Raw genomic sequence first — 25,893 nt, 5'->3', positions numbered from 1 at the left:
GTGCTGTACCACTCAGCCCAGACCTGCCAGTTCAGTGCTGTACCACTCAGCCCAGACCTGCCAGTTCAGTGCTGTAACACTCAGCCCAGACCTGCCAGTTCAGTGCTGTACCACTCAGCCCAGATCTGCCGGTTCAGTGCTGTAACACTCAGCCCAGACCTGCCGGTTCAGTGCTGTACCACTCAGCCCAGACCTGCCGGTTCAGTGCTGTACCACTCAGCCCAGACCTGCCGGTTCAGTGCTGTAACACTCAGCCCAGACCTGCCCGTTCAGTGCTGTACCACTCAGCCCAGACCTGCCAGTTCAGTGCTGTACCACTCAGCCCAGACCTGCCAGTTCAGTGCTGTAACACTCAGCCCAGACCTGCCAGTTCAGTGCTGTAACACTCAGCCCAGACCTGCCAGTTCAGTGCTGTACCACTCAGCCCAGACCTGCCAGTTCAGTGCTGTACCACTCAGCCCAGACCTGCCAGTTCAGTGCTGTACCACTCAGCCCAGACCTGCCAGTTCAGTGCTGTACCACTCAGCCCAGACCTGCCAGTTCAGTGCTGTACCACTCAGCCCAGACCTGCCGGTTCAGTGCTGTACCACTCAGCCCAGACCTGCCGGTTCAGTGCTGTACCACTCAGCCCAGACCTGCCGGTTCAGTGTTCTTCAGGGAGCAGGTTTATTAGTCTGAAGTGTTATTCCAGGGAGTTGTTCTGACTAGATGGAGTCTTAGTGGACTGGTTTTGGTTGTATTTCACTGGTGTTGTACTGAACTGCACTCAGTTGGGTCAGAGTTGGTTTTGTGTGTGTGTGTGTGTGTGTGTGTGTGTGTGTACGTACACGTACAGTTGAATTGTGTGTTTAGTAGAGTCGGAGGGAACGGCAGTCTGTCTCCCAGCGTCGTGTTTCCCACAGGACTCTCTCTCCAGACTGTCTCCTGGCGTTACCTGGACCTGCTGGACTCCTGGCCTCACCTGAAACACACACAACGCATGCGCACACACACACACAAACAGCTGGGGATTCGTACAGGAAACTGTGGGTTTACAAATGTAAGAAAGAAAACCGTGTGTATTACCTGTCAGTATATCATGTTGATGCCACAGTGTGGGTCTACCAGTGGGGTCGTGTGGTGAGGGAGAGGGGCTGGGACTCCTGTGCTCACTGCGATAGGTCGTCCAGTAGGGGGTGGGCTCCTTGGGATTGGTCACCTCTCTCATGGCCTCGCCCTCGCGATTACGAGACCAATTACTCTGACCCAGCCTATGAAGAACATTGAACTGGAGGGAGAAAGATATAGGGGGGAGATGGAGAGAGATGGAGGGGGTAGAAGGATAGAAGAGGGGCCAGAGAGAGAAAATAAAAATAGGGGTTTAGGGGGACAGCGAGGGAGAACAGGGGGCGAAATAGAAAGATACAGGGGATATGAGTAGAGGGAGATACAGGGGATATGAGTAGAGGGAGATACAGGGGATATGAGTAGAGGGAGATACAGGGGATATGAGTAGAGAGAGATACAGGGGATATGAGTAGAGAGAGATACAGGGGATATGAGTAGAGAGAGATACAGGGGATATGAGTAGAGAGAGATACAGGGGATATGAGTAGAGAGAGATACAGGGGATATGAGTAGAGAGAGATACAGGGGATATGAGTAGAGAGAGATACAGGGGATATGAGTAGAGGAAGACCTTGTTGGTAGAATGGAGAGGTGTGGGAAAGAGGGAGATGAATAGAGCTGTTCCATTCTATTCAGTTGTTCAGTGGTTTCCTTCCTCTGAGGCTACAGCACCCTCTACTGGTGACATTGAGTACTGAAGACAGCTGCTTCTGACAATTATAGTGACGACATGAACGTACGTGTTGCACTGAGACAACACAGAATGAAATAAAGCTCAACTGACAGTCCTTCATCCATCCATTCAGAATGACACTTGGTCGTACCGGGATGATGTCTTTGGGGTTATGGATGTCTCTGCTGTGTGTCTGTGATTGGCTGATGGATGTGTGACTCAGGTCCAGCTGACTGGTGTGCTGGGAGGGGTAGGCGGGATCTCGGGGAAAGAAGACCAGAGGTTGGCCGTCGGCCTCCCGCCCACAGTAACTCTGGAGAGAACCAGGAAGAGGATCTCAGGACAGGTCATGCCAAAGACACACACGTGTGTGTGGTACAGGTACAGTTCTATAATACCATCTAGTGGTACAGTCCTGAGTGTGTGTGGTACAGGTACAGTTCTATAATACCATCTAGTGGTACAGTCCTGAGTGTGTGTGGTTGTGGTACAGTTCTATAATACCATCTAGTGGTACAGTCCTGACCTGAGTGTGTGTGGTTGTGGTACAGTCCTGACCTGAGTGTGTGTGGTCGTGTAGCTGGTCCCAGATCCCTTTGGGTCCCCTAGTGACAGGGTGCTCTGGTGCATCAGACGCCCATGCCTCGGGCCTGAAGACTGGGGTTTGCCTGGACCCCGCTGCCCAGTCAAGCTCTCTGGGATGTGGGTCATCCGGCTGCCCATGGGCACACTATCCACCTTGCTACCCTGGCCGAAGCCTACTGTCACCACAGCTGTGTCCCGGTTCTTAGACATACTGCTGGTCAGTCCCCTGGAAAACAACAAATCATTTATCTATCAAGGTTCAGTCCCAAATCGTACCCTATTCCCTATACAGTGCACTACTTTTGACCAGAGCCCAATGATAACCTATTCCCTATACAGTGCACTACTATTGACCAGGGCCCAATGATAACCTATTCCCTGTATAGTGCACTACTTTTGACCAGGGCCCAGGCTACCTGGTTGTCTGTACAGTAACAGCCCGACATTTTCATGAAATAAATCGCAATGCAATAAATAATAATGTGATTATTCATTTTATTTTCTATTTGTAGCCTAAACACAGTCCCCACCATTGTTGACAAACATAAAATCCTTCATTTTATTATAAGACACGCCGTTATAAGGACATTATTTATTAAACCAAATGTTATCATGTGAAGAAAACGTAATGGCATAGCTTCATACAGTAACTAATAAAGACCTTCTTCTTCTCGGTAATATTTTGTACTTACCCAAACTCCAGCCAAGAAGCACAATATCGGACGTTCTAAATCATTGTTGAACTTCTGTTGTTATGGATACAAGTAAACAATTCTAGCAACAACATAGATATAGAATTACAAGACAGGCGAGACCCATTTTTAGCATCACGGCATTTTCGTGCCTGAGTGGCCCTGGGTTGTTTTTGTTTGTATTATTATTATTATTTGTAGCTTGGAGTCAGTCATATTGAGACGCAGGTGACTCATTTAGAAGCGTTGCATACCCACAAAATATCTCCCAAAACATCAGTGCGCCAGTTTTCACACAAAAGGCATTTATAAAAACTGGACTTGACGTGCTCATCCTCCCGCGAACCTTAGACGGATCCTGCGTGTGCAGTTTCCAGTGGTTGAAGTAGATCTATTGCTTTGCAGGAAGGCAAAGGTAGCCTATTAGTAGTAACCTTGCGTAAATTGAGAATATATGATTAAACTCTTATTCATAACAAAAAACAGGTAGCTAAATATAATAACAAGATGCAGTAATTTGCCCTCGCTACAGATGGCTATATCGGTCCGTTCATACAGGACTAGTAAAGGTCCAGTGTGCTACTTTTGTGAGGAAGATTTTTATATAGAATATATATATCTATATATATATATATATATGTTTATTATTATTATTACGATTTCTCAGGGTGCTTCAGCAACCCTACTTCCTGCGGCTATGCGTCTCAATACTTAAGCCTCAAGTAGACTAAATGTAATTTATAAACATAATATATACAGTGCATTCTGAAAGTACTCAGACCGCTTGACATTTTCCACATTTTGTTACAGCCCTATTCTAAAATGGGTTAAATAAAAAATAAAAACACATCAATATACACACAATACCCCATAGTGACATCACAATACCCCATAATGACATCACAATACCCCGCAATGACGTCACAATCCCCCATAATGACAAAATGAAAACAGAAAATAAATACCTTATTTACATAAGTATTCAGCCCCTTTGCTTTTTGACTCGAAATTGAGCCTTGATGAAAACCTGCTCCAGAGCGCTCAGGACCTCAGACTGGGGTGAAGGTTCACCTTCCAACAGGACAACGACCCTAAGCACACAGCCAAGACAACACAGGAGTGGCTTGGGGACAAGTCTCTGAATGTCCTTGAGTGGCCCAACCAAAACCCCGACTTGAACCCAATCAAACATCTCTGGAGAGACCTGAAAATAGCTGTGCAGCGACGCTCCCCATCCAACCTGACAGAGCTTGAGAGGATCTGCCGAGAAGAATGGGAGAAATACAGGTGTGCCAAGCTTGTAGTGTCATACCAAAGAAGACTAGACTGTAATCGCTACCAAAGGTGCTTCAACAAAGTACTGAGTAAAGGGTCTGAACACTTATGTATAAATGTGACATTTCTGTTGTTGATTTGTCATTACGGGGTATTGTGTGTAGATTGGCTGTAGAACAAGGCTGTAACGTAACAAAATGTGTAAAAAGTCAAGGGGTCTGAATACTTTCCGAATGTACTATATACCATAACCGCTGCATGATACATTTCTCACCTTTTCTGGCCATGATGAGTTCACGTTCCCAAAGTAGCTATGCAACAAATAACCACGCGCATCTCTCATTTCATTGGGTCTATTAGATAGGCTATTATAATGTCTAGTTTTTGCTCTAGTCTATGCATCCAACAGGCAGCGCAGTTTATTACCTAGGGTACTGGGGGGTAACTAGCCCTTCCCTAAGATCAATGTCTAATTGCTGACACAAGAAAGCAATGTTTGGAAAAGAAATGGTATGTGGATGAAGGTTATGCGTAGGCCAATAAACTATAAAGGGAAATAAATATCTACAGTTTACACTTATTTTTTGTTATTTCACAAAACTTTGTTTTTAGAAAAGGGGCAACAGTTACCTCGGTAGAAGATGATCAATGAACTGTATTTATAAAGGCCTTCGTACATCAGCTGATGTTACAAAGTGCTGTACAGAAACCCAGCCTAAAACCCCAAACAGCAAGCAATGCAGGTGTAGAAGCACGGAGCTAGGAAAAACTCCCTAGAAAGTCAGGAACATGGGAAGAAACCTAGAGAGGAACCAGGCTCTGAGGGGTGGCCAGTCCTCTTCTGGCTGTGCCGGGTGGAGAGGAACCAGGCTATGAGGGGTGGCCAGTCTTCTTCTGCCTGTGCCGGGTGGAGATTATAACAGAACATGGTCAAGATGTTGAAACGTTCCTAGATGACCAGCAGGGTCAAATAATAATAATCACAGTGGCATAGGATTTCACACAAGTGTGTTAAAATCCATTTAATTGGTTTTATTTAGAAATTCTTTAGTAAGCAATACTTAAAAGCTAAGTCTAGTTGTCTTATTATTATTATTTAATAGGTCCTCATGAGAGCCAGTTTCATCATAGTGCTTGGTGGTTTTTACGACTGCACTTGAAGAAACTTTCAAAGTTCTTGACATTTCCCATATTGACTCATCATGTCTCAAAGTAATGATGGGCTGTCATTTCTCTTTGCTTATTTGAGCTGTTCTTGCCATAATATGGACTTGGTCTTTTACCAAATCGGGCTATCTTCTGTATACTACCCCTACCTTGTCACAACACAACAGACTGGCTCAAACACATTAAGAAGGAAAGAAATTCCAGAAATGCACTTTTAACAAAGCACAACTGTTAATTTAAATCCATTCCAGGTGACTACCTCATGAAGCTGGTTGAGAGAATGTCAAGAGTGTGCAAAGCTGTCATCAAGGCAAAGGTTGGCTACTTTGAAGGATCTAAAATATATGATTTGTTTAACACTTTTTTGGTTACTACATGATACCGTATGTGTTATTTCATAGTTCTGATGTCTTCACTATTTTTCTACAATGTAGAAAATAGTTTTAAAAAATAAAGAAAAACCCTTGAATGAGTAGGTGTGTCCAAACTTTTGACTGGTACTGTATATATAATTATTTTATTTTTTGGTTAAAGTATCAGTTTTTACGCCACCCAGTAGGTGGCGGCAATGGGCATTTTAGGATGTAGTCTAAACCTTAAAGAAGAAGAAGCCCATAGACGACAGTCTCAAGATAAATGTTTCTTGAAAATGTCGAAACCACAGTTGTTGACTGTGTTTATAGCCAAGCGATTAATATCGGCAGCCGTGAACATATTTGGGATAGAGGAAAGGTGGATAGCTCAGTACCAGGAGCCACTAGCAGCAGTGACTGTTGAGATAATGGCGGCGGTGGAAACGACGATAGAACAAGAGCTCTCCAGTTCAAAGCAGGAGATTGAACGTCTACGGAGGCTTCTTCTGGAGTTGGGAGCAGGTTCGTAGATAGGTCTTGAAAGAGAGCGAGAGGGGGTGGTTTACACGGGTAACAAATAACCACCAGAGAGGGGCAGCTAGTTTAGCCCACAGCATGACTAGAATGAGCTGTTTTTAAAGCAACGCTGGTGTATTTCAGGGGAGAACGAATGCCCCTCCCAGGGAAGCTACCGCACGGACTTCAAGGCCGCCCGCGGTACTGCCGGCATTGTTCGCTGAAAACAAGACAACCCATTATAGTGAATAGGAAAATACCGACCTTCGTGTAAATAAACACATTTCGAAATGTGAGAGTTAAATGGTTCTTTCAGCTCACTGGTTTTCTAGGCCTCAGTGCAGACTTGAGAGCTTTGTCGTTTCTCTGCCTGTGTCCTCCTTGATTTGAGGGTCTTTACACAGGTTCCTCGCTCTTATCCACATGCCAAATCCTCGTATAAATAAACACATTTCGAAAACCCATTACTCCAGATGTACACAAGTTAAGGACAATTTAGTAGGTAATGGCAGCCTGCAGTACCCCAGTTGAACCTCAGCTTGACAAACTCAATGAGAGGGCGCACCACTGAGCTAGCCTGCAACGTCACTCTCTGGAGTAGCTGAAAACGTCGCATCTTTAATGCCGCGTTCAAAACAAATGGAAACTCGGAAAATACGAGTTCAAATCATGACGTCAGTGATCGGAAAGTCGGAGCTCTAGAAATAGATGACCGTAAAAAAAAATCGAGTTCCCAGTTGTTTTGAACGCACTGAAGTCGGATATGTCCGAGTTCCCCGTTTCCCACATGAGAAGCCATCATAACCGGCTTCAAATGCGCTATTGAGTCTTCACATAGGAATGAACGGTGTCACGTGATCGATGGCTTTGTCTATTCAAATTGGCATTGGCGTATTTACGTTAGTGTTGCTTTTGAATTGCCTTGCAAAAAAACCTGAACAGTCCGCGGGAAGCCAGACGTTAATTAAATACAATTCCATTTCCTGTGGCGGTGGGCTTGGACTGTTGGTCATTATAACGGCGAATTTGAAATGAAAATATCGAAAGGAATGTGTTAATCAGCAGACTTTCCGTTAGCAGCTAAGCTAGAATACCTGTTTTAACGTCCCATCTGAAAGACAGCACCCTACACAGGGCAATGTCCCCAATCACTGCCTTGGGGCATCGGGATATATTTTTTTTTAGACTAGAGGAAACAGTGCCTCAAACTGTCCCGCCAACACCACTTCCAGCTGGTCTCCCATCCAGGGACCGTCCCTGCTTAGCTTGAGTGGTAAACCAGCAGTGGGATGCAGGGTGGTGTGTTGCTGGCCAACCACATATAAGAGTAATGTGATGTGGCCTAATGTAAGTAGATATCTAGCTAAGCCCTCTGGGATGTGATGTAGCCTAATGTAAGTAGCTAAGGCCTCTGGGATGTGATGTAGCCTAATGTAAGTAGATATCTAGCTAAGCCCTCTGGGATGTGATGTAGCCTAATGTAAGTAGCTAAGGCCTCTGGGATGTGATGTAGCCTAATGTAAGTAGATATCTAGCGAAGCCCTCTGGGATGTGATGTAGCCTAATGTAAGTAGCTAAGCCCTCTGGGATGTGATGTAGCCTAATGTAAGTAGCTAAGCCCTCTGGGATGTAATGTAGCCTAATGTAAGTAGCTAAGCCCTCTGGGATGTAATGTAGCCTAATGTAAGTAGCTAAGCCCTCTGGGATGTGATGTAGACTAATGTAAGTAGATATCTAGCTAAGCCCTCTGGGATGTAATGTAGGCTAATGTAAGTAGATATCTAGCTAAGCCCTCTGGGATGTAGCCTAATGTAAGTAGCTAAGGCCTCTGGGATGTGATGTAGCCTAATGTAAGTAGATATCTAGCTAAGCCCTCTGGGATGTAATGTAGCCTAATGTAAGTAGATATCTAGCTAAGCCCTCTGGGATGTGATGTAGCCTAATGTAAGTAGCTAAGCCCTCTGGGATGTGATGTAGCCTAATGTAAGTAGCTAAGCCCTCTGGGATGTAATGTAGCCTAATGTAAGTAGCTAAGCCCTCTGGGATGTGATGTAGCCTAATGTAAGTAGCTAAGCCCTCTGGGATGTAATGTAGCCTAATGTAAGTAGATATCTAGCTAAGCCCTCTGGGATGTGATGTAGCCTAATGTAAGTAGCTAAGGCCTCTGGGATGTGATGTAGCCTAATGTAAGTAGCTAAGCCCTCTGGGATGTGATGTAGCCTAATGTAAGTAGCTAAGCCCTCTGGGATGTAATGCAGCCTAATGTAAGTAGATATCTAGCTAAGCCCTCTGGGATGTGATGTAGCCTAATGTAAGTAGATATCTAGCTAAGCCCTCTGGGATGTGATGTAGCCTAATGTAAGTAGCTAAGCCCTCTGGGATGTGATGTAGCCTAATGTAAGTAGATATCTAGCTAAGCCCTCTGGGATGTAATGTAGCCTAATGTAAGTAGCTAAGCCCTCTGGGATGTAATGTAGCCTAATGTAAGTAGATATCTAGCTAAGCCCTCTGGGATGTAATGTAGCCTAATGTAAGTAGCTAAGCCCTCTGGGATGTAATGTAGCCTAATGTAAGTAGATATCTAGCTAAGCCCTCTGGGATGTAATGTAGCCTAATGTAAGTAGCTAAGGCCTCTGGGATGTGATGTAGCCTAATGTAAGTAGATATCTAGCTAAGCCCTCTGGGATGTAATGTAGCCTAATGTAAGTAGCTAAGGCCTCTGGGATGTGATGTAGCCTAATGTAAGTAGATATCTAGCTAAGCCCTCTGGGATGTAATGTAGCCTAATGTAAGCAGCTAAGGCCTCTGGGATGTGATGTAGCCTAATGTAAGTAGATATCTAGCTAAGCCCTCTGGGATGTGATGTAGCCTAATGTAAGTAGATATCTAGCTAAGCCCTCTGGGATGTAATGTAGCCTAATGTAAGTAGCTAAGCCCTCTGGGATGTAATGTAGCCTAATGTAAGTAGATATCTAGCTAAGCCCTCTGGGATGTAATGTAGCCTAATGTAAGTAGCTAAGCCCTCTGGGATGTAATGTAGCCTAATGTAAGTAGATATCTAGCTAAGCCCTCTGGGATGTAATGTAGCCTAATGTAAGTAGCTAAGGCCTCTGGGATGTAATGTAGCCTAATGTAAGTAGATATCTAGCTAAGCCCTCTGGGATGTGATGTAGCCTAATGTAAGTAGCTAAGCCCTCTGGGATGTAATGTAGCCTAATGTAAGTAGATATCTAGCTAAGCCCTCTGGGATGTAATGTAGCCTAATGTAAGTAGCTAAGGCCTCTGGGATGTGATGTAGCCTAATGTAAGTAGATATCTAGCTAAGCCCTCTGGGATGTGATGTAGCCTAATGTAAGTAGCTAAGCCCTCTGGGATGTAATGTAGCCTAATGTAAGTAGATATCTAGCTAAGCCCTCTGGGATGTGATGTAGCCTAATGTAAGTAGATATCTAGCTAAGCCCTCTGGGATGTGATGTAGCCTAATGTAAGTAGATATCTAGCTAAACCCTCTGGGATGTGATGTAGCCTAATGTAAGTAGATATCTAGCTAAGCCCTCTGGGATGTGATGTAGCCTAATGTAAGTAGATATCTAGCTAAGCCCTCTGGGATGTGATGTAGCCTAATGTAAGTAGATATCTAGCTAAGCCCTCTGGGATGTAAGTAGATATCTAGCTAAGCCCTCTGGGATGTGATGTAGCCTAATGTAAGTAGATATCTAGCTAAGCCCTCTGGGATGTAAGTAGATATCTAGCTAAGCCCTCTGGAATGTGATGTAGCCTAATGTAAGTAGCTAAGCCCTCTGGGATGTAATGTAGCCTAATGTAAGTAGATATCTAGCTAAGCCCTCTGGGATGTAAGTAGATATCTAGCTAAGCCCTCTGGAATGTGATGTAGCCTAATGTAAGTAGCTAAGCCCTCTGGGATGTGATGTAGACTAATGTAAGTAGATATCTAGCTAAGCCCTCTGGGATGTGATGTAGCCTAATGTAAGTAGATATCTAGCTAAGCCCTCTGGGATGTGATGTAGCCTAATGTAAGTAGCTAAGCCCTCTGGGATGTAATGTAGCCTAATGTAAGTAGCTAAGGCCTCTGGGATGTGATGTAGCCTAATGTAAGTAGATATCTAGCTAAGCCCTCTGGGATGTAAGTAGATATCTAGCTAAGCCCTCTGGAATGTGATGTAGCCTAATGTAAGTAGCTAAGCCCTCTGGGATGTAATGTAGCCTAATGTAAGTAGATATCTAGCTAAGCCCTCTGGGATGTAAGTAGATATCTAGCTAAGCCCTCTGGAATGTGATGTAGCCTAATGTAAGTAGCTAAGCCCTCTGGGATGTGATGTAGACTAATGTAAGTAGATATCTAGCTAAGCCCTCTGGGATGTGATGTAGCCTAATGTAAGTAGATATCTAGCTAAGCCCTCTGGGATGTGATGTAGCCTAATGTAAGTAGCTAAGCCCTCTGGGATGTAATGTAGCCTAATGTAAGTAGATATCTAGCTAAGCCCTCTGGGATGTGATGTAGCCTAATGTAAGTAGCTAAGCCCTCTGGGATGTGATGTAGCCTAATGTAAGTAGCTAAACCCTCTGGGATGTGATGTAGCCTAATGTAAGTAGCTAAGCCCTCTGGGATGTGATGTAGCCTAATGTAAGTAGATATCTAGCTAAGCCCTCTGGAATGTGATGTAGCCTAATGTAAGTAGATATCTAGCTAAGGCCTTTCATCCATTGTCATTTGTCATTGTGGCCAAAGCAAAGAGCAGCCAACCTCCCAGCTAGATTCACTACTATATGCTGTATGATATCCCTCTAGCCTCAGCAGAGCGTAGACACACAAGTGTATTTGGATAAATATGAAATGTCTTTGTTTTTGTCTAACTGGCTAATTATTCTGTCTCCTTCTCTCCAGACCCCCAGCAGCTAACTGTCCCTGAAGAGGAGGTTCCCCCTGAGCAGCAGCACTGTGAGCAGGAGTGGAGCCCCAGTCTGGGGCAGCAGGACACAGAGCCCTCACAGATTAAAGAGGAACAGGAGGAACTCAGGACGAGTCAGGAGGAAATCAGTACGAGTCAGGAGGAAGAGCAGCTTCATAGACTTGAGTCTGATTCCACAGATGTTGTAGAGTTCATATTTACTGCTCCTCCCTGTGTGGAAAAGTACTCTGATCAGGACAGAGAGAGAGAGAGGGACTCTCTACCCACCAACACAACTGAACAGATCCAAACAGAACCTAATGGAGAGGACTACAGAGTATCAGAACCAACCAGTGACTCTCTGCTCCTCTCTGCAGTAAATCCAGACTGTTCGGCAGCTCACAGTGAAATCATTGTAAGTGTGGATGAGGATGAGAGCGAGGAGCCTGTGTCAAAGACCCTCAAATCAAGGAGGGCACAGGCAGAGACAGGACAAAGCTCTCAAGTCCGCACTGAGGCCGAGAAAACCAGTGAGCTGAAAGAACCGTTGAAGTCTCACACAAATAGGAAGCCGTTCAAATGTCCTGCGTGCGGTAAACGCTATAAGACACGAGGCGGTTTAAAAACGCATCAGAGAATTCACTCAACTGAAAATAATCATCACTGCAAGAAATGTGGCCAATCGTTTAACTTGTTGCAACAATGGAAGAAACATATGAAGAATCACACAGACGAGGAATCGCCTACGTGCCACGTGTGCAGTAAACGTTTTAAACTGCCAAACCATCTGAAAACTCATATGAGATGCCACAGCGTAGAGAAATCCAGTCAGTGTCCGACATGTGGAAAACACTTTAAATCAGGGAAAGACCTAAAGAAACATCAGAGAATTCACACTGAAGATCAACGATACCAGTGTCCGACATGTGGAAAACACTTTAAATCAAAGTACAACCTTAAACAACACAAGAAAATTCACACCGACGAGAAATCGTATCGCTGCAATGATTGTGTCAAGTGCTACAGGACAAAGACGGGCTTAGAAGAGCACGTGAGGACTCACACAGGGGAGAAACCTTTTAAGTGTTCCGTGTGTGAAAAGTGCTTTACTTCAACAACCATTCTAAAACGCCACGAGAGAACTCACAGTGGAGAGAAACCACACTGCTGCACACAATGCAACAAACGCTTCCCTGTCAAGTCAGACCTGGTTAAACACATGAGAACGCACACAGGGGAGAAACCTTTTAGCTGTAGCGAATGTGACAGATGTTTCAGTCATAACATTAGCCTGAGACTGCACATGAGAACTCACACAGGGGTGAAACCGTACAGCTGCGAAGAATGTGGCAAATGTTTTTCTGTTAACAGTAACCTGAGAATGCACATGAAAATTCACACAGGAGAGAAATCGTTTTGTTGCCAGGAATGCGGTAAATGTTTCCGTCATAAAATTAGCCTGAGACTGCATATGATGACTCACAGTGGTGGAGAGAATCTTCACGGATGTACTCAATGCAACAAATGTTTCCCCATCAAATCTCTCCTGGTTAAACACACGATGACGCACACAGGGGAGAAATCTAATAGCTGCAAAGAATGTAGCAAATGTTTCAGTCATAACATTAGCCTGAGACTGCACATGAGAATGCACACAGGGGAGAAATCATATACCTGCAAAGCGTGTGGCAAATGTTTCCAAAACAAGACGGTTCTGACGAGGCATATGAGAACTCACAAAGGAGAGAATCCATATAAGTGTCCCCTTTGTGTCAGTTCCCTTATGTCATCAAATGAACTAAAACATCTTTACTTGGGAGAGAAACCAGAGACCGACCAACCAGAGAATCCATCGTGCCTCTGCAGCGATTGTGGCAAACGCTTCCCAACGACGAAAACCCTGAGAGACCACATGAGGACCACACATGAAGAAAGAAGGCATTCGTGCTCTGTTTGTGGAGATTTCTTTATGTCGTTGGGTTCTCTTAAAGTTCACCAGAAAATTCACACTGGAGAGAAACCCCACCAGTGTTCTGTTTGTGGGAAATATTTTGCATTGTAGTGATGGGAAGTTTGGCTCTTTTTACAGACTGATCTTTGACTCATTTAAATAAATAAAAAAAACTCCTCTTTCGACTAATTTCTTGCGAGTCAGTAATGCCCAGAGCACGCAGGACCCCCCTACCGGTGAATGACGAAATGATTCTACAAGCCTCTCGTTCACAATAAGGGGCTTATTGGCGGCGTCATTTGTAAAAGTGGCTTTAAGCAATGTACATTTGCGGTTGCCATACATACAGAGGATATTATTTATTGATACCTTGTGGAAGGAGGTCTAGGTACGGCCTGTCTAGATTGCCAAGGCGTTCCGTCGAGTCGTTACAGAGGCTTGACGGCTGTGAGGGTAATATGTACAAAATAATTCACAAACTGCAGCACCCCCAAATCGATTTGTGTTCCAGTTTGTTGAGCAGAGGCGGTGGTATGTTTTGGTTCTACAAGCTGTGTAGTATCATAACATTCAATTGTTAATGAGTCCGGAGCGGCAGGAAGCCTAGTGGTTAGAGTGTAGGGGCGGCAGGTAGCCTAGTGGTTAGAGTGTAGGGGCGGCAGGTAGCCTAGTGGTTAGAGTGTAGGGGCGGCAGGTAGCCTAGTGGTTAGAGTGTAGGGGCGGCAGGTAGCCTAGTGGTTAGAGTGTAGGGGCGGCAGGTAGCCTAGTGGTTAGAGTGTCGGGCCGCAGGTAGCCTAGTGGTTAGAGTGTAGAGGTGGCAGGTAGCCTAGTGGTTAGAGTGTTGGGGTGGCAGGTAGCCTAGTGGTTAGAGTGTAGAGGTGGCAGGTAGCCTAGTGGTTAGAGTGTAGGGGTGGCAGGTAGCCTAGTGGTTAGAGTGTTGGGGTGGCAGGTAGCCTAGTGGTTAGAGTGTAGAGGTGGCAGGTAGCCTAGTGGTTAGAGTGTAGGGGTGGCAGGTAGCCTAGTGGTTAGAGTGTAGGGGCGGCAGGTAGCCTAGTGGTTAGAGTGTAGGGGCGGCAGGTAGCCTAGTGGTTAGAGTGTAGGGGCGGCAGGTAGCCTAGTGGTTAGAGTGTAGAGGTGGCAGGTAGTCTAGTGGTTAGAGTGTAGGGGCGGCAGGTAGCCTAGTGGTTAGAGTGTAGGGGCGGCAGGTAGCCTAGTGGTTAGAGTGTAGGGGTGGCAGGTAGCCTAGTGGTTAGAGTGTAGGGGCGGCAGGTAGCCTAGTGGTTAGAGTGTAGGGGCGGCAGGTAGCCTAGTGGTTAGAGTGTAGAGGTGGCAGGTAGCCTAGTGGTTAGAGTGTAGAGGCGGCAGGTAGCCTAGTGGTTAAAGCGTTGGGCCAGTAACCGGAAGGTTGCAAGAGCGAATCCCCGAGCCGACAAGGTACAAATCTGTCGTTCTGCCCCTGAACAAGGCAGTTAACCCACTGTTCCTAGACCAGTTAACCCACTGTTCCCCGGTAGGCCGTTATTGAAAATAAGAATTTGTTCTTAACTGATTTACCGAGTTAAATAAATGTTAAATAAATAACTGTATTAACTGAACGCATGGTGCAAGAATTATCAGATCTAAACATGTCTTTTTGTTCACTGCGATCTCTGCAGGTGTACCTTTTTCCTGCCTGGGTATATGACAGACAGCTGTTGGTCAGAGCACTTCTCTGGAGCCGGAAGAGGAGGAGGAGCGTGTGTCAATCCTATAGTAGGACTCAATGCGGCCAGCAGGTCAAACGAACAACTAAAATGAACGAGTCACTCAGAAAAACGAGTCCGTAAAATGAGTCGTTCACAAATAAAATAAAAAATGTGCAACCTGACAACACAGTAGTGATGTGGATTTTTATCTAAAACTCCACCAGGGAGTTCACTCTGGAGAGAAACGTCAGGTTATCTAAAACTCCACCAGGGAGTTCACTCTGGAGAGAAACGTTGTCAGGTTATCTAAAACTCCACCAGGGAGTTCACTCTGGAGAGAAACGTTGTCAGGTTATCTAAAACTCCACCAGGGAGTTCACTCTGGAGAGAAACGTTGTCAGGTTATCTAAAACTCCACCAGGGAGTTCACTCTGGAGAGAAACGTTGTCAGGTTATCTAAAACTCCACCAGGGAGTTCACTCTGGAGAGAAACGTAGTCAGGTTATCTAAAACTCCACCAGGGAGTTCACTCTGGAGAGAAACGTAGTCAGGTTATCTAAAACTCCACCAGGGAGTTCACTCTGGAGAGAAACGTAGTCAGGTTATCTAAAACTCCACCAGGGAGTTCACTCTGGAGAGAAACGTTGTCAGGTTATCTAAAACTCCACCAGGGAGTTCACTTTGGAAAGAAACCGTTCTGCTGCAGCTGCTTTAAAAATGGACAGAACTTGTAGAACCTGGTAGAAAGTCAGTTGTTTTCATAGAGAGCAGTCAGTCGGTGTCTTGGCACCAGGAGTCCCTGTTCATCTATGATAGACAGTCCTGAGTGGTATTATATATCAACCCTGTTCATCTATGACAGAAGACAGTGGTATTATATATCAACCCTGTTCATCTATGACAGAAGACAGTGGTATTATATATCAACCCTGTTCATCTATGACAGAAGACAGTGGTATTATATATCAACCCTGTTCATCTATGACAGAAGACAGTGGTATTATATACCAACCCTGTTCATCTATGACAGAAGACAGTGGTATTATATATCAACCCTGTTCATCTATGACAGAAGACAGTGGTATTATATATCAACCCTGTTCATCTATGATAGAAGACAGTGGTATTATATATCAACCCTGTTCATCTATGACAGAAGACAGTGGTATTATATACCAACCCTGTTCATCTATGACAGAAGACAGTGGTATTATATACCAACCCTGTTCATCTATGACAGAAGACAGTGGTATTATATCTCAACCCTGTTCATCTATGATAGAAGACAGTGGTATTATATATCAACCCTGTTCATCTATGATAGAAGACAGTGGTATTATATATCAACCCTGTTCATCTATGATAGAAGACAGTGGTATTATATCTCAACCCTGTTCATCTATGATAGAAGACAGTGGTATTATATATCAACCCTGTTCATCTATGACAGAAGACAGTGGTATTATATACCAACCCTGTTCATCTATGATAGAAGACAGTGGTATTATATATCAACCCTGTTCATCTATGACAGAAGACAGTGGTATTATATCTCAACCCTGTTCATCTATGATAGAAGACAGTGGTATTATATATCAACCCTGTTCATCTATGACAGAAGACAGTGGTATTATATATCAACCCTGTTCATCTATGATAGAAGACAGTGGTATTATATACCAACCCTGTTCATCTATGACAGAAGACAGTGGTATTATATATCAACCCTGTTCATCTATGATAGAAGACAGTGGTATTATATATCAACCCTGTTCATCTATGACAGAAGACAGTGGTATTATATATCAACCCTGTTCATCTATGATAGAAGACAGTGGTATTATATATCAACCCTGTTCATCTATGACAGAAGACAGTGGTATTATATATCAACCCTGTTCATCTATGACAGAAGACAGTGGTATTATATATCAACCCTGTTCATCTATGACAGAAGACAGTGGTATTATATATCAACCCTGTTCATCTATGACAGAAGACAGTGGTATTATATATCAACCCTGTTCATCTATGATAGAAGACAGTGGTATTATATATCAACCCTGTTCATCTATGACAGAAGACAGTGGTATTATATATCAACCCTGTTCATCTATGACAGAAGACAGTGGTATTATATACCAACCCTGTTCATCTATGACAGAAGACAGTGGTATTATATACCAACCCTGTTCATCTATGATAGAAGACAGTGGTATTATATACCAACCCTGTTCATCTATGACAGAAGACAGTGGTATTATATACCAACCCTGTTCATCTATGATAGAAGACAGTGGTATTATATATCAACCCTGTTCATCTATGATAGAAGACAGTGGTATTATATACCAACCCTGTTCATCTATGATAGAAGACAGTGGTATTATATATCAACCCTGTTCATCTATGACAGAAGACAGTGGTAGTATATATCAACCCTGTTCATCTATGACAGAAGACAGTGGTATTATATATCAACCCTGTTCATCTATGACAGAAGACCGTGGTATTATATACCAACCCTGTTCATCTATGATAGAAGACAGTGGTATTATATCTCAACCCTGTTCATCTATGACAGAAGACAGTGGTATTATATACCAACCCTGTTCATCTATGATAGAAGACAGTGGTATTATATCTCAACCCTGTTCATCTATGACAGAAGACAGTGGTATTATATACCAACCCTGTTCATCTATGATAGAAGACAGTGGTATTATATCTCAACCCTGTTCATCTATGACAGAAGACAGTGGTATTATATATCAACCCTGTTCATCTATGACAGAAGACAGTGGTATTATATATCGACCCTGTTCATCTATGACAGACAGTCCTGAGTGGTATTATATATCGACCCTGTTCATCTATGATAGACAGTCCTGAGTGGTATTATATATCAACCCTGTTCATCTATGATAGACAGTCCTGAGTGGTATTATATCTCAACCCTGTTCATCTATGATAGAAGACAGTGGTATTATATCTCAACCCTGTTCATCTATGACAGAAGACAGTGGTATTATATCTCAACCCTGTTCATCTATGACAGAAGACAGTGGTATTATATACCAACCCTGTTCATCTATGACAGAAGACAGTGGTATTATATACCAACCCTGTTCATCTATGACAGAAGACAGTGGTATTATATATCAACCCTGTTCATCTATGACAGAAGACAGTGGTATTATATCTCAACCCTGTTCATCTATGACAGAAGACAGTGGTATTATATACCAACCCTGTTCATCTATGATAGAAGACAGTGGTATTATATATCAACCCTGTTCATCTATGACAGAAGACAGTGGTATTATATACCAACCCTGTTCATCTATGATAGAAGACAGTGGTATTATATCTCAACCCTGTTCATCTATGACAGAAGACAGTGGTATTATATACCAACCCTGTTCATCTATGACAGAAGACAGTGGTATTATATACCAACCCTGTTCATCTATGACAGAAGACAGTGGTATTATATACCAACCCTGTTCATCTATGACAGAAGACAGTGGTATTATATACCAACCCTGTTCATCTATGACAGAAGACAGTGGTATTATATACCAACCCTGTTCATCTATGACAGAAGACAGTGGTATTATATCTCAACCCTGTTCATCTATGACAGAAGACAGTGGTATTATATACCAACCCTGTTCATCTATGACAGAAGACAGTGGTATTATATACCAACCCTGTTCATCTATGACAGAAGACAGTGGTATTATATACCAACCCTGTTCATCTATGACAGAAGACAGTGGTATTATATACCAACCCTGTTCATCTATGATAGAAGACAGTGGTATTATATACCAACCCCGTTCATCTATGACAGAAGACAGTGGTATTATATCTCAACCCTGTTCATCTATGATAGAAGACAGTGGCATTATATATCAACCCTGTTCATCTATGACAGAAGACAGTGGTATTATATACCAACCAACAACAAGCAGACTGCACTTGACTTTTTAAAGGCACGTTGTCAACAAGCAGACTGCACTTGACTTTTTAAAGGCACATTGTCAACAAGCAGACTGCACTTGACTTTTAAAGGCACATTGTCAACAAGCAGACTGCACTTGACTTTTTAAAGGCACGTTGTCAACAAGCAGACTGCACTTGACTTTTTAAAGGCACGTTGTCAACAAGCAGACTGCACTTGACTTTTTAAAGGCACATTGTCAACAAGCAGACTGCACTTGACTTTTAAAGGCACATTGTCAACAAGCAGACTGCCCTTGACTTTTTAAAGGCACGTTGTCAACAAGCAGACTGCACTTGACTTTTAAAGGCACATTGTCAACAAGCAGACTGCCCTTGACTTTTTAAAGGCACGTTGTCGACAAGCAGACTGCACTTGACTTTTAAAGGCACATTGTCGACAAGCAGACTGCACTTGACTTTTTAAAGGCACATTGTCAACAAGCAGACTGCACTTGACTTTTAAAGGCACATTGTCAACAAGCAGACTGCACTTGACTTTTTAAAGGCACGTTGTCGACAAGCAGACTGCACTTGACTTTTAAAGGCACATTGTCAACAAGCAGACTGCACTTGACTTTTAAAGGCAATTTTTTTGTGATTGTTTATGGAGATCGGATTCAAGTTAAATGTTGCGGATGTCGGCTAAAGGTGATTTACAATCTGCAGTTCAAACAACAACAAAGAGGAACCCCCCCCCACTGTTTTGGTAAACAGCTGAGTGATGGGGCTGGAGGAATTGGAACCACTCTGACATTAGACTTGTTCAAATTCACAAACGGAGCTTTCAATGCTAGGACCGTCCATGAGATCAGAATGATAGTTTTAACGTCGGCCTTTAACGTCGGCCAAGAGTCAAGCCGATCAGGGATTTGGACAACGCAGCATTTTAAAGGTAATTTTCCAATTGAGCCGACACGTGGCGTGTACAGTTAGTGTGGTCTCCGCGAACGAGAAAATATTGCCATTGAAAGGGCCGATCGGATTGAATCTAGTTCCACGATTAGGAGTCCAGTAAAGGGTGTGTCCCCCCCACTAGGAGTCTAGTAAAGGGTGTCCCCCCCCACTAGGAGTCTAGTAAAGGGTGTGTCCCCCCACTAGGAGTCTAGTAAAGGGTGTCCCCCCCCACTAGGAGTCTAGTAAAGGGTGTGTCCCCCCCACTAGGAGTCTAGTAAAGGGTGTGTCCCCCCCGCTAGGAGTCTTGTAAAGGGTGTGCCTCCCCCACTAGGAGTCTAGTAAAGGGTGTGTCCCCCCACTAGGAGTCTAGTAAAGGGTGTGTCCCCCCCGCTAGGAGTCTTGTAAAGGGTGTGTCCCCCCCGCTAGGAGTCTTGTAAAGGGTGTGCCTCCCCCCAATAGGAGTCTAGTAAAGGGTGTGTCCCCCCACTAGGAGTCTAGTAAAGGGTGTGGTCCCACTAGGAGTCTAGTAAAGGGTGTGGTCCCACTAGGAGTCTAGTAAAGGGTGTGGTCCAACTATGAGTCTAGTAAAGGGTGTGGTCCAACTATGAGTCTAGTAAAGGGTGTGTCCCCCCACTAGGAGTCTAGTAAAGGGTGTGTGTCCCCACTAGGAGTCTAATAAAGGGTGTGGTCCCACTAGGAGTCTAGTAAAGGGTGTGTCCCCCCCACTAGGAGTCTAGTAAAGGGTGTGGTCCCCCCACTAGGAGTCTAGTAAAGGGTGTGTCCCCCCACTAGGATTCTAGTAAAGGGTGTGGTCCCACTATGAGTCTAGTAAAGGGTGTGTCCCCCCACTAGGAGTCTAGTAGAGGGTGTGTCCCCCCACTAGGAGTCTAGTAAAGGGTGTGGCCCCACTATGAGTCTAGTAAAGGGTGTGTCCCCCCACTAGGAGTCTAGAAAAGGGTGTGGCCCCACTATGAGTCTAGTAAAGCGTGTGGCCCCACTATGAGTCTAGTAAAGGGTGTGGTCCCACTAGGAGTCTAGTAAAGGGTGTGTCCCCCCCCCACTAGGAGTCCAGTAAAGGGTGTGGTCCCAATAGGAGTCTAGTAAAGGGTGTGTCCCCCCACTAGGAGTCTAGTAAAGGGTGTGTCCCCCCACTAGGAGTCTAGTAAAGGGTGTGTCCCCCCACTAGGAGTCTAGTAAAGGGTGTGTCCCCCCACTAGGAGTCTAGTAAAGGGTGTGTCCCCCCACTAGGAGTCTAGTAAAGGGTGTGTCCCCACTAGGAGTCTAGTAAAGGGTGTGGTCCCACTAGCAGTCTAGTAAAGGGTGTGTCCCCACTAGGAGTCTAGTAAAGGGTGTGTCCCCCCACTAGGAGTCTAGTAAAGGGTGTGTCCCCCCACTAGGAGTCTAGTAAAGGGTGTGGCCCCACTAGGAGTCTAGTAAAGGGTGTGGTCCCACTAGGAGTCTAGTAAAGGGTGTGCCTCCCCCACTAGGAGTCTAGTAAAGGGTGTGTCCCCCCACTAGGATTCTAGTAAAGGGTGTGGTCCCACTAGGAGTCTAGTAAAGGGTGTGGTCCCACTAGGAGTCTAGTAAAGGGTGTGTCCCCCCACTAGGAGTCTAGTAAAGGGTGTGGCCCCACTATGAGTCTAGTAAAGGGTGTGTGTCCCCACTAGGAGTCTAGTAAAGGGTCTGGTCCCACTAGGAGTCTAGTAAAGGGTGTGTCCCCCCACTAGGAGTCTAGTAAAGGGTGTGGCCCCACTATGAGTCTAGTAAAGGTGTGGTCCCCCCACTAGGAGTCTAGTAAAGGGTGTGGTCCCACCACTAGGAGTCTAGTAAAGGATGTTGCCCCCCCACTAGGAGTCTAGTAAAGGGTGTGTCCCCACTAGGAGTCTAGTAAAGGGTGTGGTCCCACTAGGAGTCTAGTAAAGGGTGTGGCCCCACTAGGAGTCTAGTAAAGGGTGTGGTCCCACTAGGAGTCTAGTAAAGGGTGTGTCCCCCACTAGGAGTCTAGTAGAGGGTGTGGCCCCACTAGGAGTTTAGTAAAGGGTGTGTCCCCACTAGGAGTCTAGTAAAGGGTGTGGTCCCAATCGGAGTCTAGTAAAGGGTGTGGTCCCACTAGGAGTCTAGTAAAGGGTGTGGCCCCACTAGGAGTCTATTAAAGGGTGTGCCTCCCCCACTAGGAGTCTAGTAAAGGGTGTGTCCCCCCACTAGGATTCTAGTAAAGGGTGTGGTCCCACTAGGAGTCTAGTAAAGGGTGTGGTCCCACTAGGAGTCTAGTAAAGGGTGTGTCCCCCCACTAGGAGTCTAGTAAAGGGTGTGTGTGTCCCCCCCCCCCCCCCCCCAATAGGAGTCTAGTAAAGGGTGTGGTCCCACTAGGAGTCTAGTAAAGGGTGTGGTCCCACTAGGAGTCTAGTAAAGGGTGTGGTCCCACTAGGAGTCTAGTAAAGGGTGTGGTCCCCCCACTAGGAGTCTAGTAAAGGGTGTGGTCCCCCCACTAGGAGTCTAGTAAAGGGTAAAGGTGTGGTCCCACTAGGAGTCTAGTAAAGGGTGTGGTCCCACTAGGAGTCTAGTAAAGGGTGTGGTCCCACTAGGAGTCTAGTAAAGGGTGTGGTCCCCCCACTAGGAGTCTAGTAGAGGGTGTGGTCCCACTAGGAGTCTAGTAAAGGGTGTGGCCCCACTAGGAGTCTAGTAAAGGGTGTGGTCCCACTAGGAGTCTAGTAAAGGGTGTGGTCCCACTAGGAGTCTAGTAAAGGGTGTGGTCCCAATAGGAGTCTAGTAAAGGGTGTGTCCCCCACTAGGAGTCTAGTAGAGGGTGTGTCCCCCCACTAGGAGTCTAGTAAAGGGTGTGGCCCCACTATGAGTCTAGTAAAGGGTGTGTCCCCCCACTATGAGTCTAGTAAAGGGTGTGGCCCCACTATGAGTCTAGTAAAGGGTGTGTCCCCCCACTATGAGTCTAGTAAAGGGTGTGTGTCCCCACTAGGAGTCTAGTAAAGGGTCTGGTCCCACTAGGAGTCTAGTAAAGGGTGTGTCCCTACACTAGGAGTCTAGTAAAGGGTGTGGCCCCACTATGAGTCTAGTAAAGGGTGTGGCCCCACTATGAGTCTAGTAAAGGGTGTGGTCCCACTAGGAGTCTAGTAAAGGGTGTGTCCCCCCCACTAGGAGTCTAGTAAAGGGTGTGGCCCCACTATGAGTCTAGTAAAGGGTGTGTCCCCCCACTAGGAGTCTAGTAAAGGGTGTGGTCCCACTAGGAGTCTAGTAAAGGGTGTGGTCCCAATAGGAGTCCAGTAAAGGGTGTGTCCCCCCACTAGGAGTCTAGTAAAGGGTGTGTCCCCCCACTAGGAGTCTAGTAAAGGGTGTGTCCCCCCACTAGGAGTCTAGTAAAGGGTGTGGTCCCCCCACTAGGAGTCTAGTAAAGGGTGTGGTCCCACCACTAGGAGTCTAGTAAAGGGTGTGGTCCCACCACTAGGAGTCTAGTAAAGGATGTTGCCCCCCCACTAGGAGTCTAGTAAAGGGTGTGGCCCCACTAGGAGTCTAGTAAAGGGTGTGGTCCCAATAGGAGTCTAGTAAAGGGTGTGGTCCCAATAGGAGTCTAGTAAAGGGTGTGGTCCCACTAGGAGTCTAGTAAAGGGTGTGGTCCCACTAGGAGTCTAGTAAAGGGTGTGGTCCCACTAGGAGTCTAGTAAAGGGTGTGGTCCCACTAGGAGTCTAGTAAAGGGTGTGGTCCCACTAGGAGTCTAGTAAAGGGTGTGGTCCCACTAGGAGTCTAGTAAAGGGTGTGGCCCCACTAGGAGTCTAGTAAAGGGTGTGGCCCCACTAGGAGTCTAGTAAAGGGTGTGGTCCCACTAGGAGTCTAGTAAAGGGTGTGCCTCCCCCACTAGGAGTCTAGTAAAGGGTGTGTCCCCCCACTAGGAGTCTAGTAAAGGGTGTGGCCCCACTAGGAGTCTAGTAAAGGGTGTGGTCCCACTAGGAGTCTAGTAAAGGGTGTGCCTCCCCCACTAGGAGTCTAGTAAAGGGTGTGTCCCCCCACTAGGAGTCTAGTAAAGGGTGTGGTCCCACTAGGAGTCTAGTAAAGGGTGTGGTCCCACTAGGAGTCTAGTAAAGGGTGTGTCCCCCCACTAGGAGTCTAGTAAAGGGTGTGTGTGTGTCGTCCCCCCCCCCCCCCAATAGGAGTCTAGTAAAGGGTGTGGTCCCACTAGGAGTCTAGTAAAGGGTGTGGTCCCACTAGGAGTCTAGTAAAGGGTGTGGTCCCACTAGGAGTCTAGTAAAGGGTGTGGTCCCACTAGGAGTCTAGTAAAGGGTGTGGTCCCACTAGGAGTCTAGTAAAGGGTGTGCCCCCGCCCAATAGGAGTCTAGTAAAGGGTGTGGTCCCACTAGGAGTCTAGTAAAGGGTGTGTCCCCCCACTAGGAGTCTAGTAAAGGGTGTGGTCCCACTAGGAGTCTAGTAAATTGTGTGCCTCCCCCACTAGGAGTCTAGTAAAGGGTGTGTCCCCCCACTAGGATTCTAGTAAAGGGTGTGGTCCCACTAGGAGTCTAGTAAAGGGTGTGGTCCCACTAGGAGTCTAGTAAAGGGTGTGTCCCCCCACTAGGAGTCTAGTAAAGGGTGTGTCCCCCCCCCCCCCCCCCAATAGGAGTCTAGTAAAGGGTGTGGTCCCACTAGGAGTCTAGTAAAGGGTGTGGTCCCACTAGGATTCTAGTGAAGGGTGTGGTCCCACTAGGAGTCTAGTAAAGGGTGTGTCCCCCCACTAGGATTCTAGTAAAGGGTGTGCCTCCCCCCCACTAGGAGTCTAGTAAAGGGTGTGCCCCCCCCACTAGGAGTCTAGTAAAGGGTGTGGTCCCACTAGGAGTCTAGTAAAGGGTGTGTCCCCACTAGGAGTCTAGTAAAGGGTGTGGTCCCACTAGGAGTCTAGTAAAGGGTGTGGTCCCACTAGGAGTCTAGTAAAGGGTGTGGTCCCACTAGGAGTCTAGTAAAGGATGTGGTCCCACTAGGAGTCTAGTAAAGGGTGTGGTCCCACTAGGAGTCTAGTAAAGGGTGTGGTCCCACTAGGAGTCTAGTAAAGGGTGTGTCCCCCCCACTAGTAGTCTAGTAAAGGGTGTGTCCCCCCACTAGGAGTCTAGTAAAGGGTGTGTCCTCCACTATGAGTCTAGTAAAGGGTGTGGTCCCACTAGAAGTAGTGTACCATTAGCTTGCTCCTGAAAAGATGATAATGACAGACAGTGATGTGAGCCTTGTCTACCACAGACTACCACATCAGAGTTTACACTAGTCACTGTGTGTGTGTGTGTGTTTGTGTGTGTGTGTGCGTGCGTGCGTGCGCTCAGACCTCTTGTTCCCCTAGTGAATGAGTTAGTGAGGCAGCGTCCGTCCCTCCTGTCGTCCGTCCCAATAACATCTCCTGAAGTGTGCACTTGTTCACTTCCCTTCTCTGGTTTGAAAGGAGACGACTGGTATCAGAAACATAGTGGAAACTCCCACTAGCCCATTTGCCATTTAGATGTGTGGGAAGTAGTGAAGGAGTGTACACTTCGGGAGGGAAGGAGTATTTCTGCATGTGTTCTCTCTCCCTAAGACCAGTGACCGGTTGTGGCTCGCCCTCTTTGAAGTTAAAATCCTTTCATCTGTCCTGTGATCATAGTCTTAACTGACAGGTGTATAGGAGACACTGGTGAGAGCTCTTCAAAGGACCAACATGTCCGTCTACACAGTGGAGTCACCCATTCAGTGTGTGTGTGTGTGTGTGTGCCTGTGTGTGTGCCTGCCTTGGTGCTCGTGTGAACATGTCAACTTGATGTCAGAACAAACCTGTTATCTTGAAACATTGTCTGGTTGGGTGAACGAGATGTAGAGACTCAACACGACATAAGAAAAGGACTAACTGACTGACTGATTAAATAACTGACTGTCTGACTGTCTGATTAAATAACTGACTGACTGATTAAATAACTGACTGTCTGATTAAATAACTGACTGGCTGATTAAATAACTGACTGGCTGATTAAATAACTGACTGGCTGATTAAATAACTGGCTGACTGATTAAATAACTGACTGACTGATTAAATAACTGACTGGCTGATTAAATAACT

The 25,893-nt window shown here is 45.6% G+C and overlaps 2 protein-coding genes across 4 annotated transcripts; one reads left to right on the top strand and one right to left on the bottom strand.

Annotated features, from left to right (window-relative positions):
• Window positions 1–800: 800 nt before the first annotated feature.
• LOC118937805 lies at window positions 801–3,616 on the bottom strand. Of its 2 annotated transcripts, XM_036939387.1 has the most exons (5): window positions 3,058–3,616; window positions 2,339–2,591; window positions 1,932–2,093; window positions 1,066–1,267; window positions 801–961 (listed from the first exon to the last, which is right to left on the bottom strand). In XM_036939387.1, exons 2-5 carry the CDS (start codon window positions 2,573–2,575, stop codon window positions 849–851), a joined length of 714 nt encoding a protein of 237 aa, XP_036795282.1. In that variant the 5' UTR covers window positions 2,576–2,591; window positions 3,058–3,616; the 3' UTR covers window positions 801–848. The 2 variants fall into 2 exon arrangements, with proteins under 2 accessions (XP_036795282.1, XP_036795283.1); XM_036939388.1 differs by lacking the exon at window positions 3,058–3,616 and having other exon boundaries at window positions 2,339–2,684.
• A 2,459-nt stretch (window positions 3,617–6,075) lies between these two features.
• Window positions 6,076–15,096, top strand: LOC110487147 (oocyte zinc finger protein XlCOF6). Of its 2 annotated transcripts, XM_036939386.1 has the most exons (3): window positions 6,077–6,374; window positions 11,275–11,427; window positions 14,885–15,096. In XM_036939386.1, the coding sequence occupies exons 1-3, from the start codon at window positions 6,149–6,151 to the stop codon at window positions 14,911–14,913; spliced, it is 408 nt and encodes a 135-aa protein (XP_036795281.1). In that variant the 5' UTR covers window positions 6,077–6,148; the 3' UTR covers window positions 14,914–15,096. The 2 variants fall into 2 exon arrangements, with proteins under 2 accessions (XP_021414747.2, XP_036795281.1); XM_021559072.2 differs by lacking the exon at window positions 14,885–15,096 and having other exon boundaries at window positions 6,076–6,374; window positions 11,275–13,418.
• The last annotated feature ends 10,797 nt before the right edge of the window (window positions 15,097–25,893 follow it).

The sequence above is a fragment of the Oncorhynchus mykiss genome, chromosome 12, assembly GCF_013265735.2.
Source record: "Oncorhynchus mykiss isolate Arlee chromosome 12, USDA_OmykA_1.1, whole genome shotgun sequence".
NCBI classification, from domain to species: domain Eukaryota; kingdom Metazoa; phylum Chordata; class Actinopteri; order Salmoniformes; family Salmonidae; genus Oncorhynchus; species Oncorhynchus mykiss.
Note: the sequence above shows the minus strand (reverse complement) of the source record. Positions and strands in the feature narration are given on the sequence as shown.

Bases quoted from the DNA above. Each gene is read 5' to 3' on its own strand.
- LOC118937805 (XM_036939387.1), bottom strand. From the start codon at position 2,575: ATGTCTAAGAACCGGGACACAGCTGTGGTGACAGTAGGCTTCGGCCAG. The intron at 2,094-2,338 runs GTCAGGACTGTA...GGTTCTCTCCAG, and splicing joins ACACGACCACACACACTCAG to AGTTACTGTGGGCGGGAGGC. The intron at 1,268-1,931 runs GTACGACCAAGT...TTCTCCCTCCAG, and splicing joins ACCCCAAAGACATCATCCCG to TTCAATGTTCTTCATAGGCT.
- LOC110487147 (XM_021559072.2), top strand. From the start codon at position 6,149: ATGTCGAAACCACAGTTGTTGACTGTGTTTATAGCCAAGCGATTAATA. The intron at 6,375-11,274 runs GTTCGTAGATAG...CCTTCTCTCCAG, and splicing joins TCTTCTGGAGTTGGGAGCAG to ACCCCCAGCAGCTAACTGTC.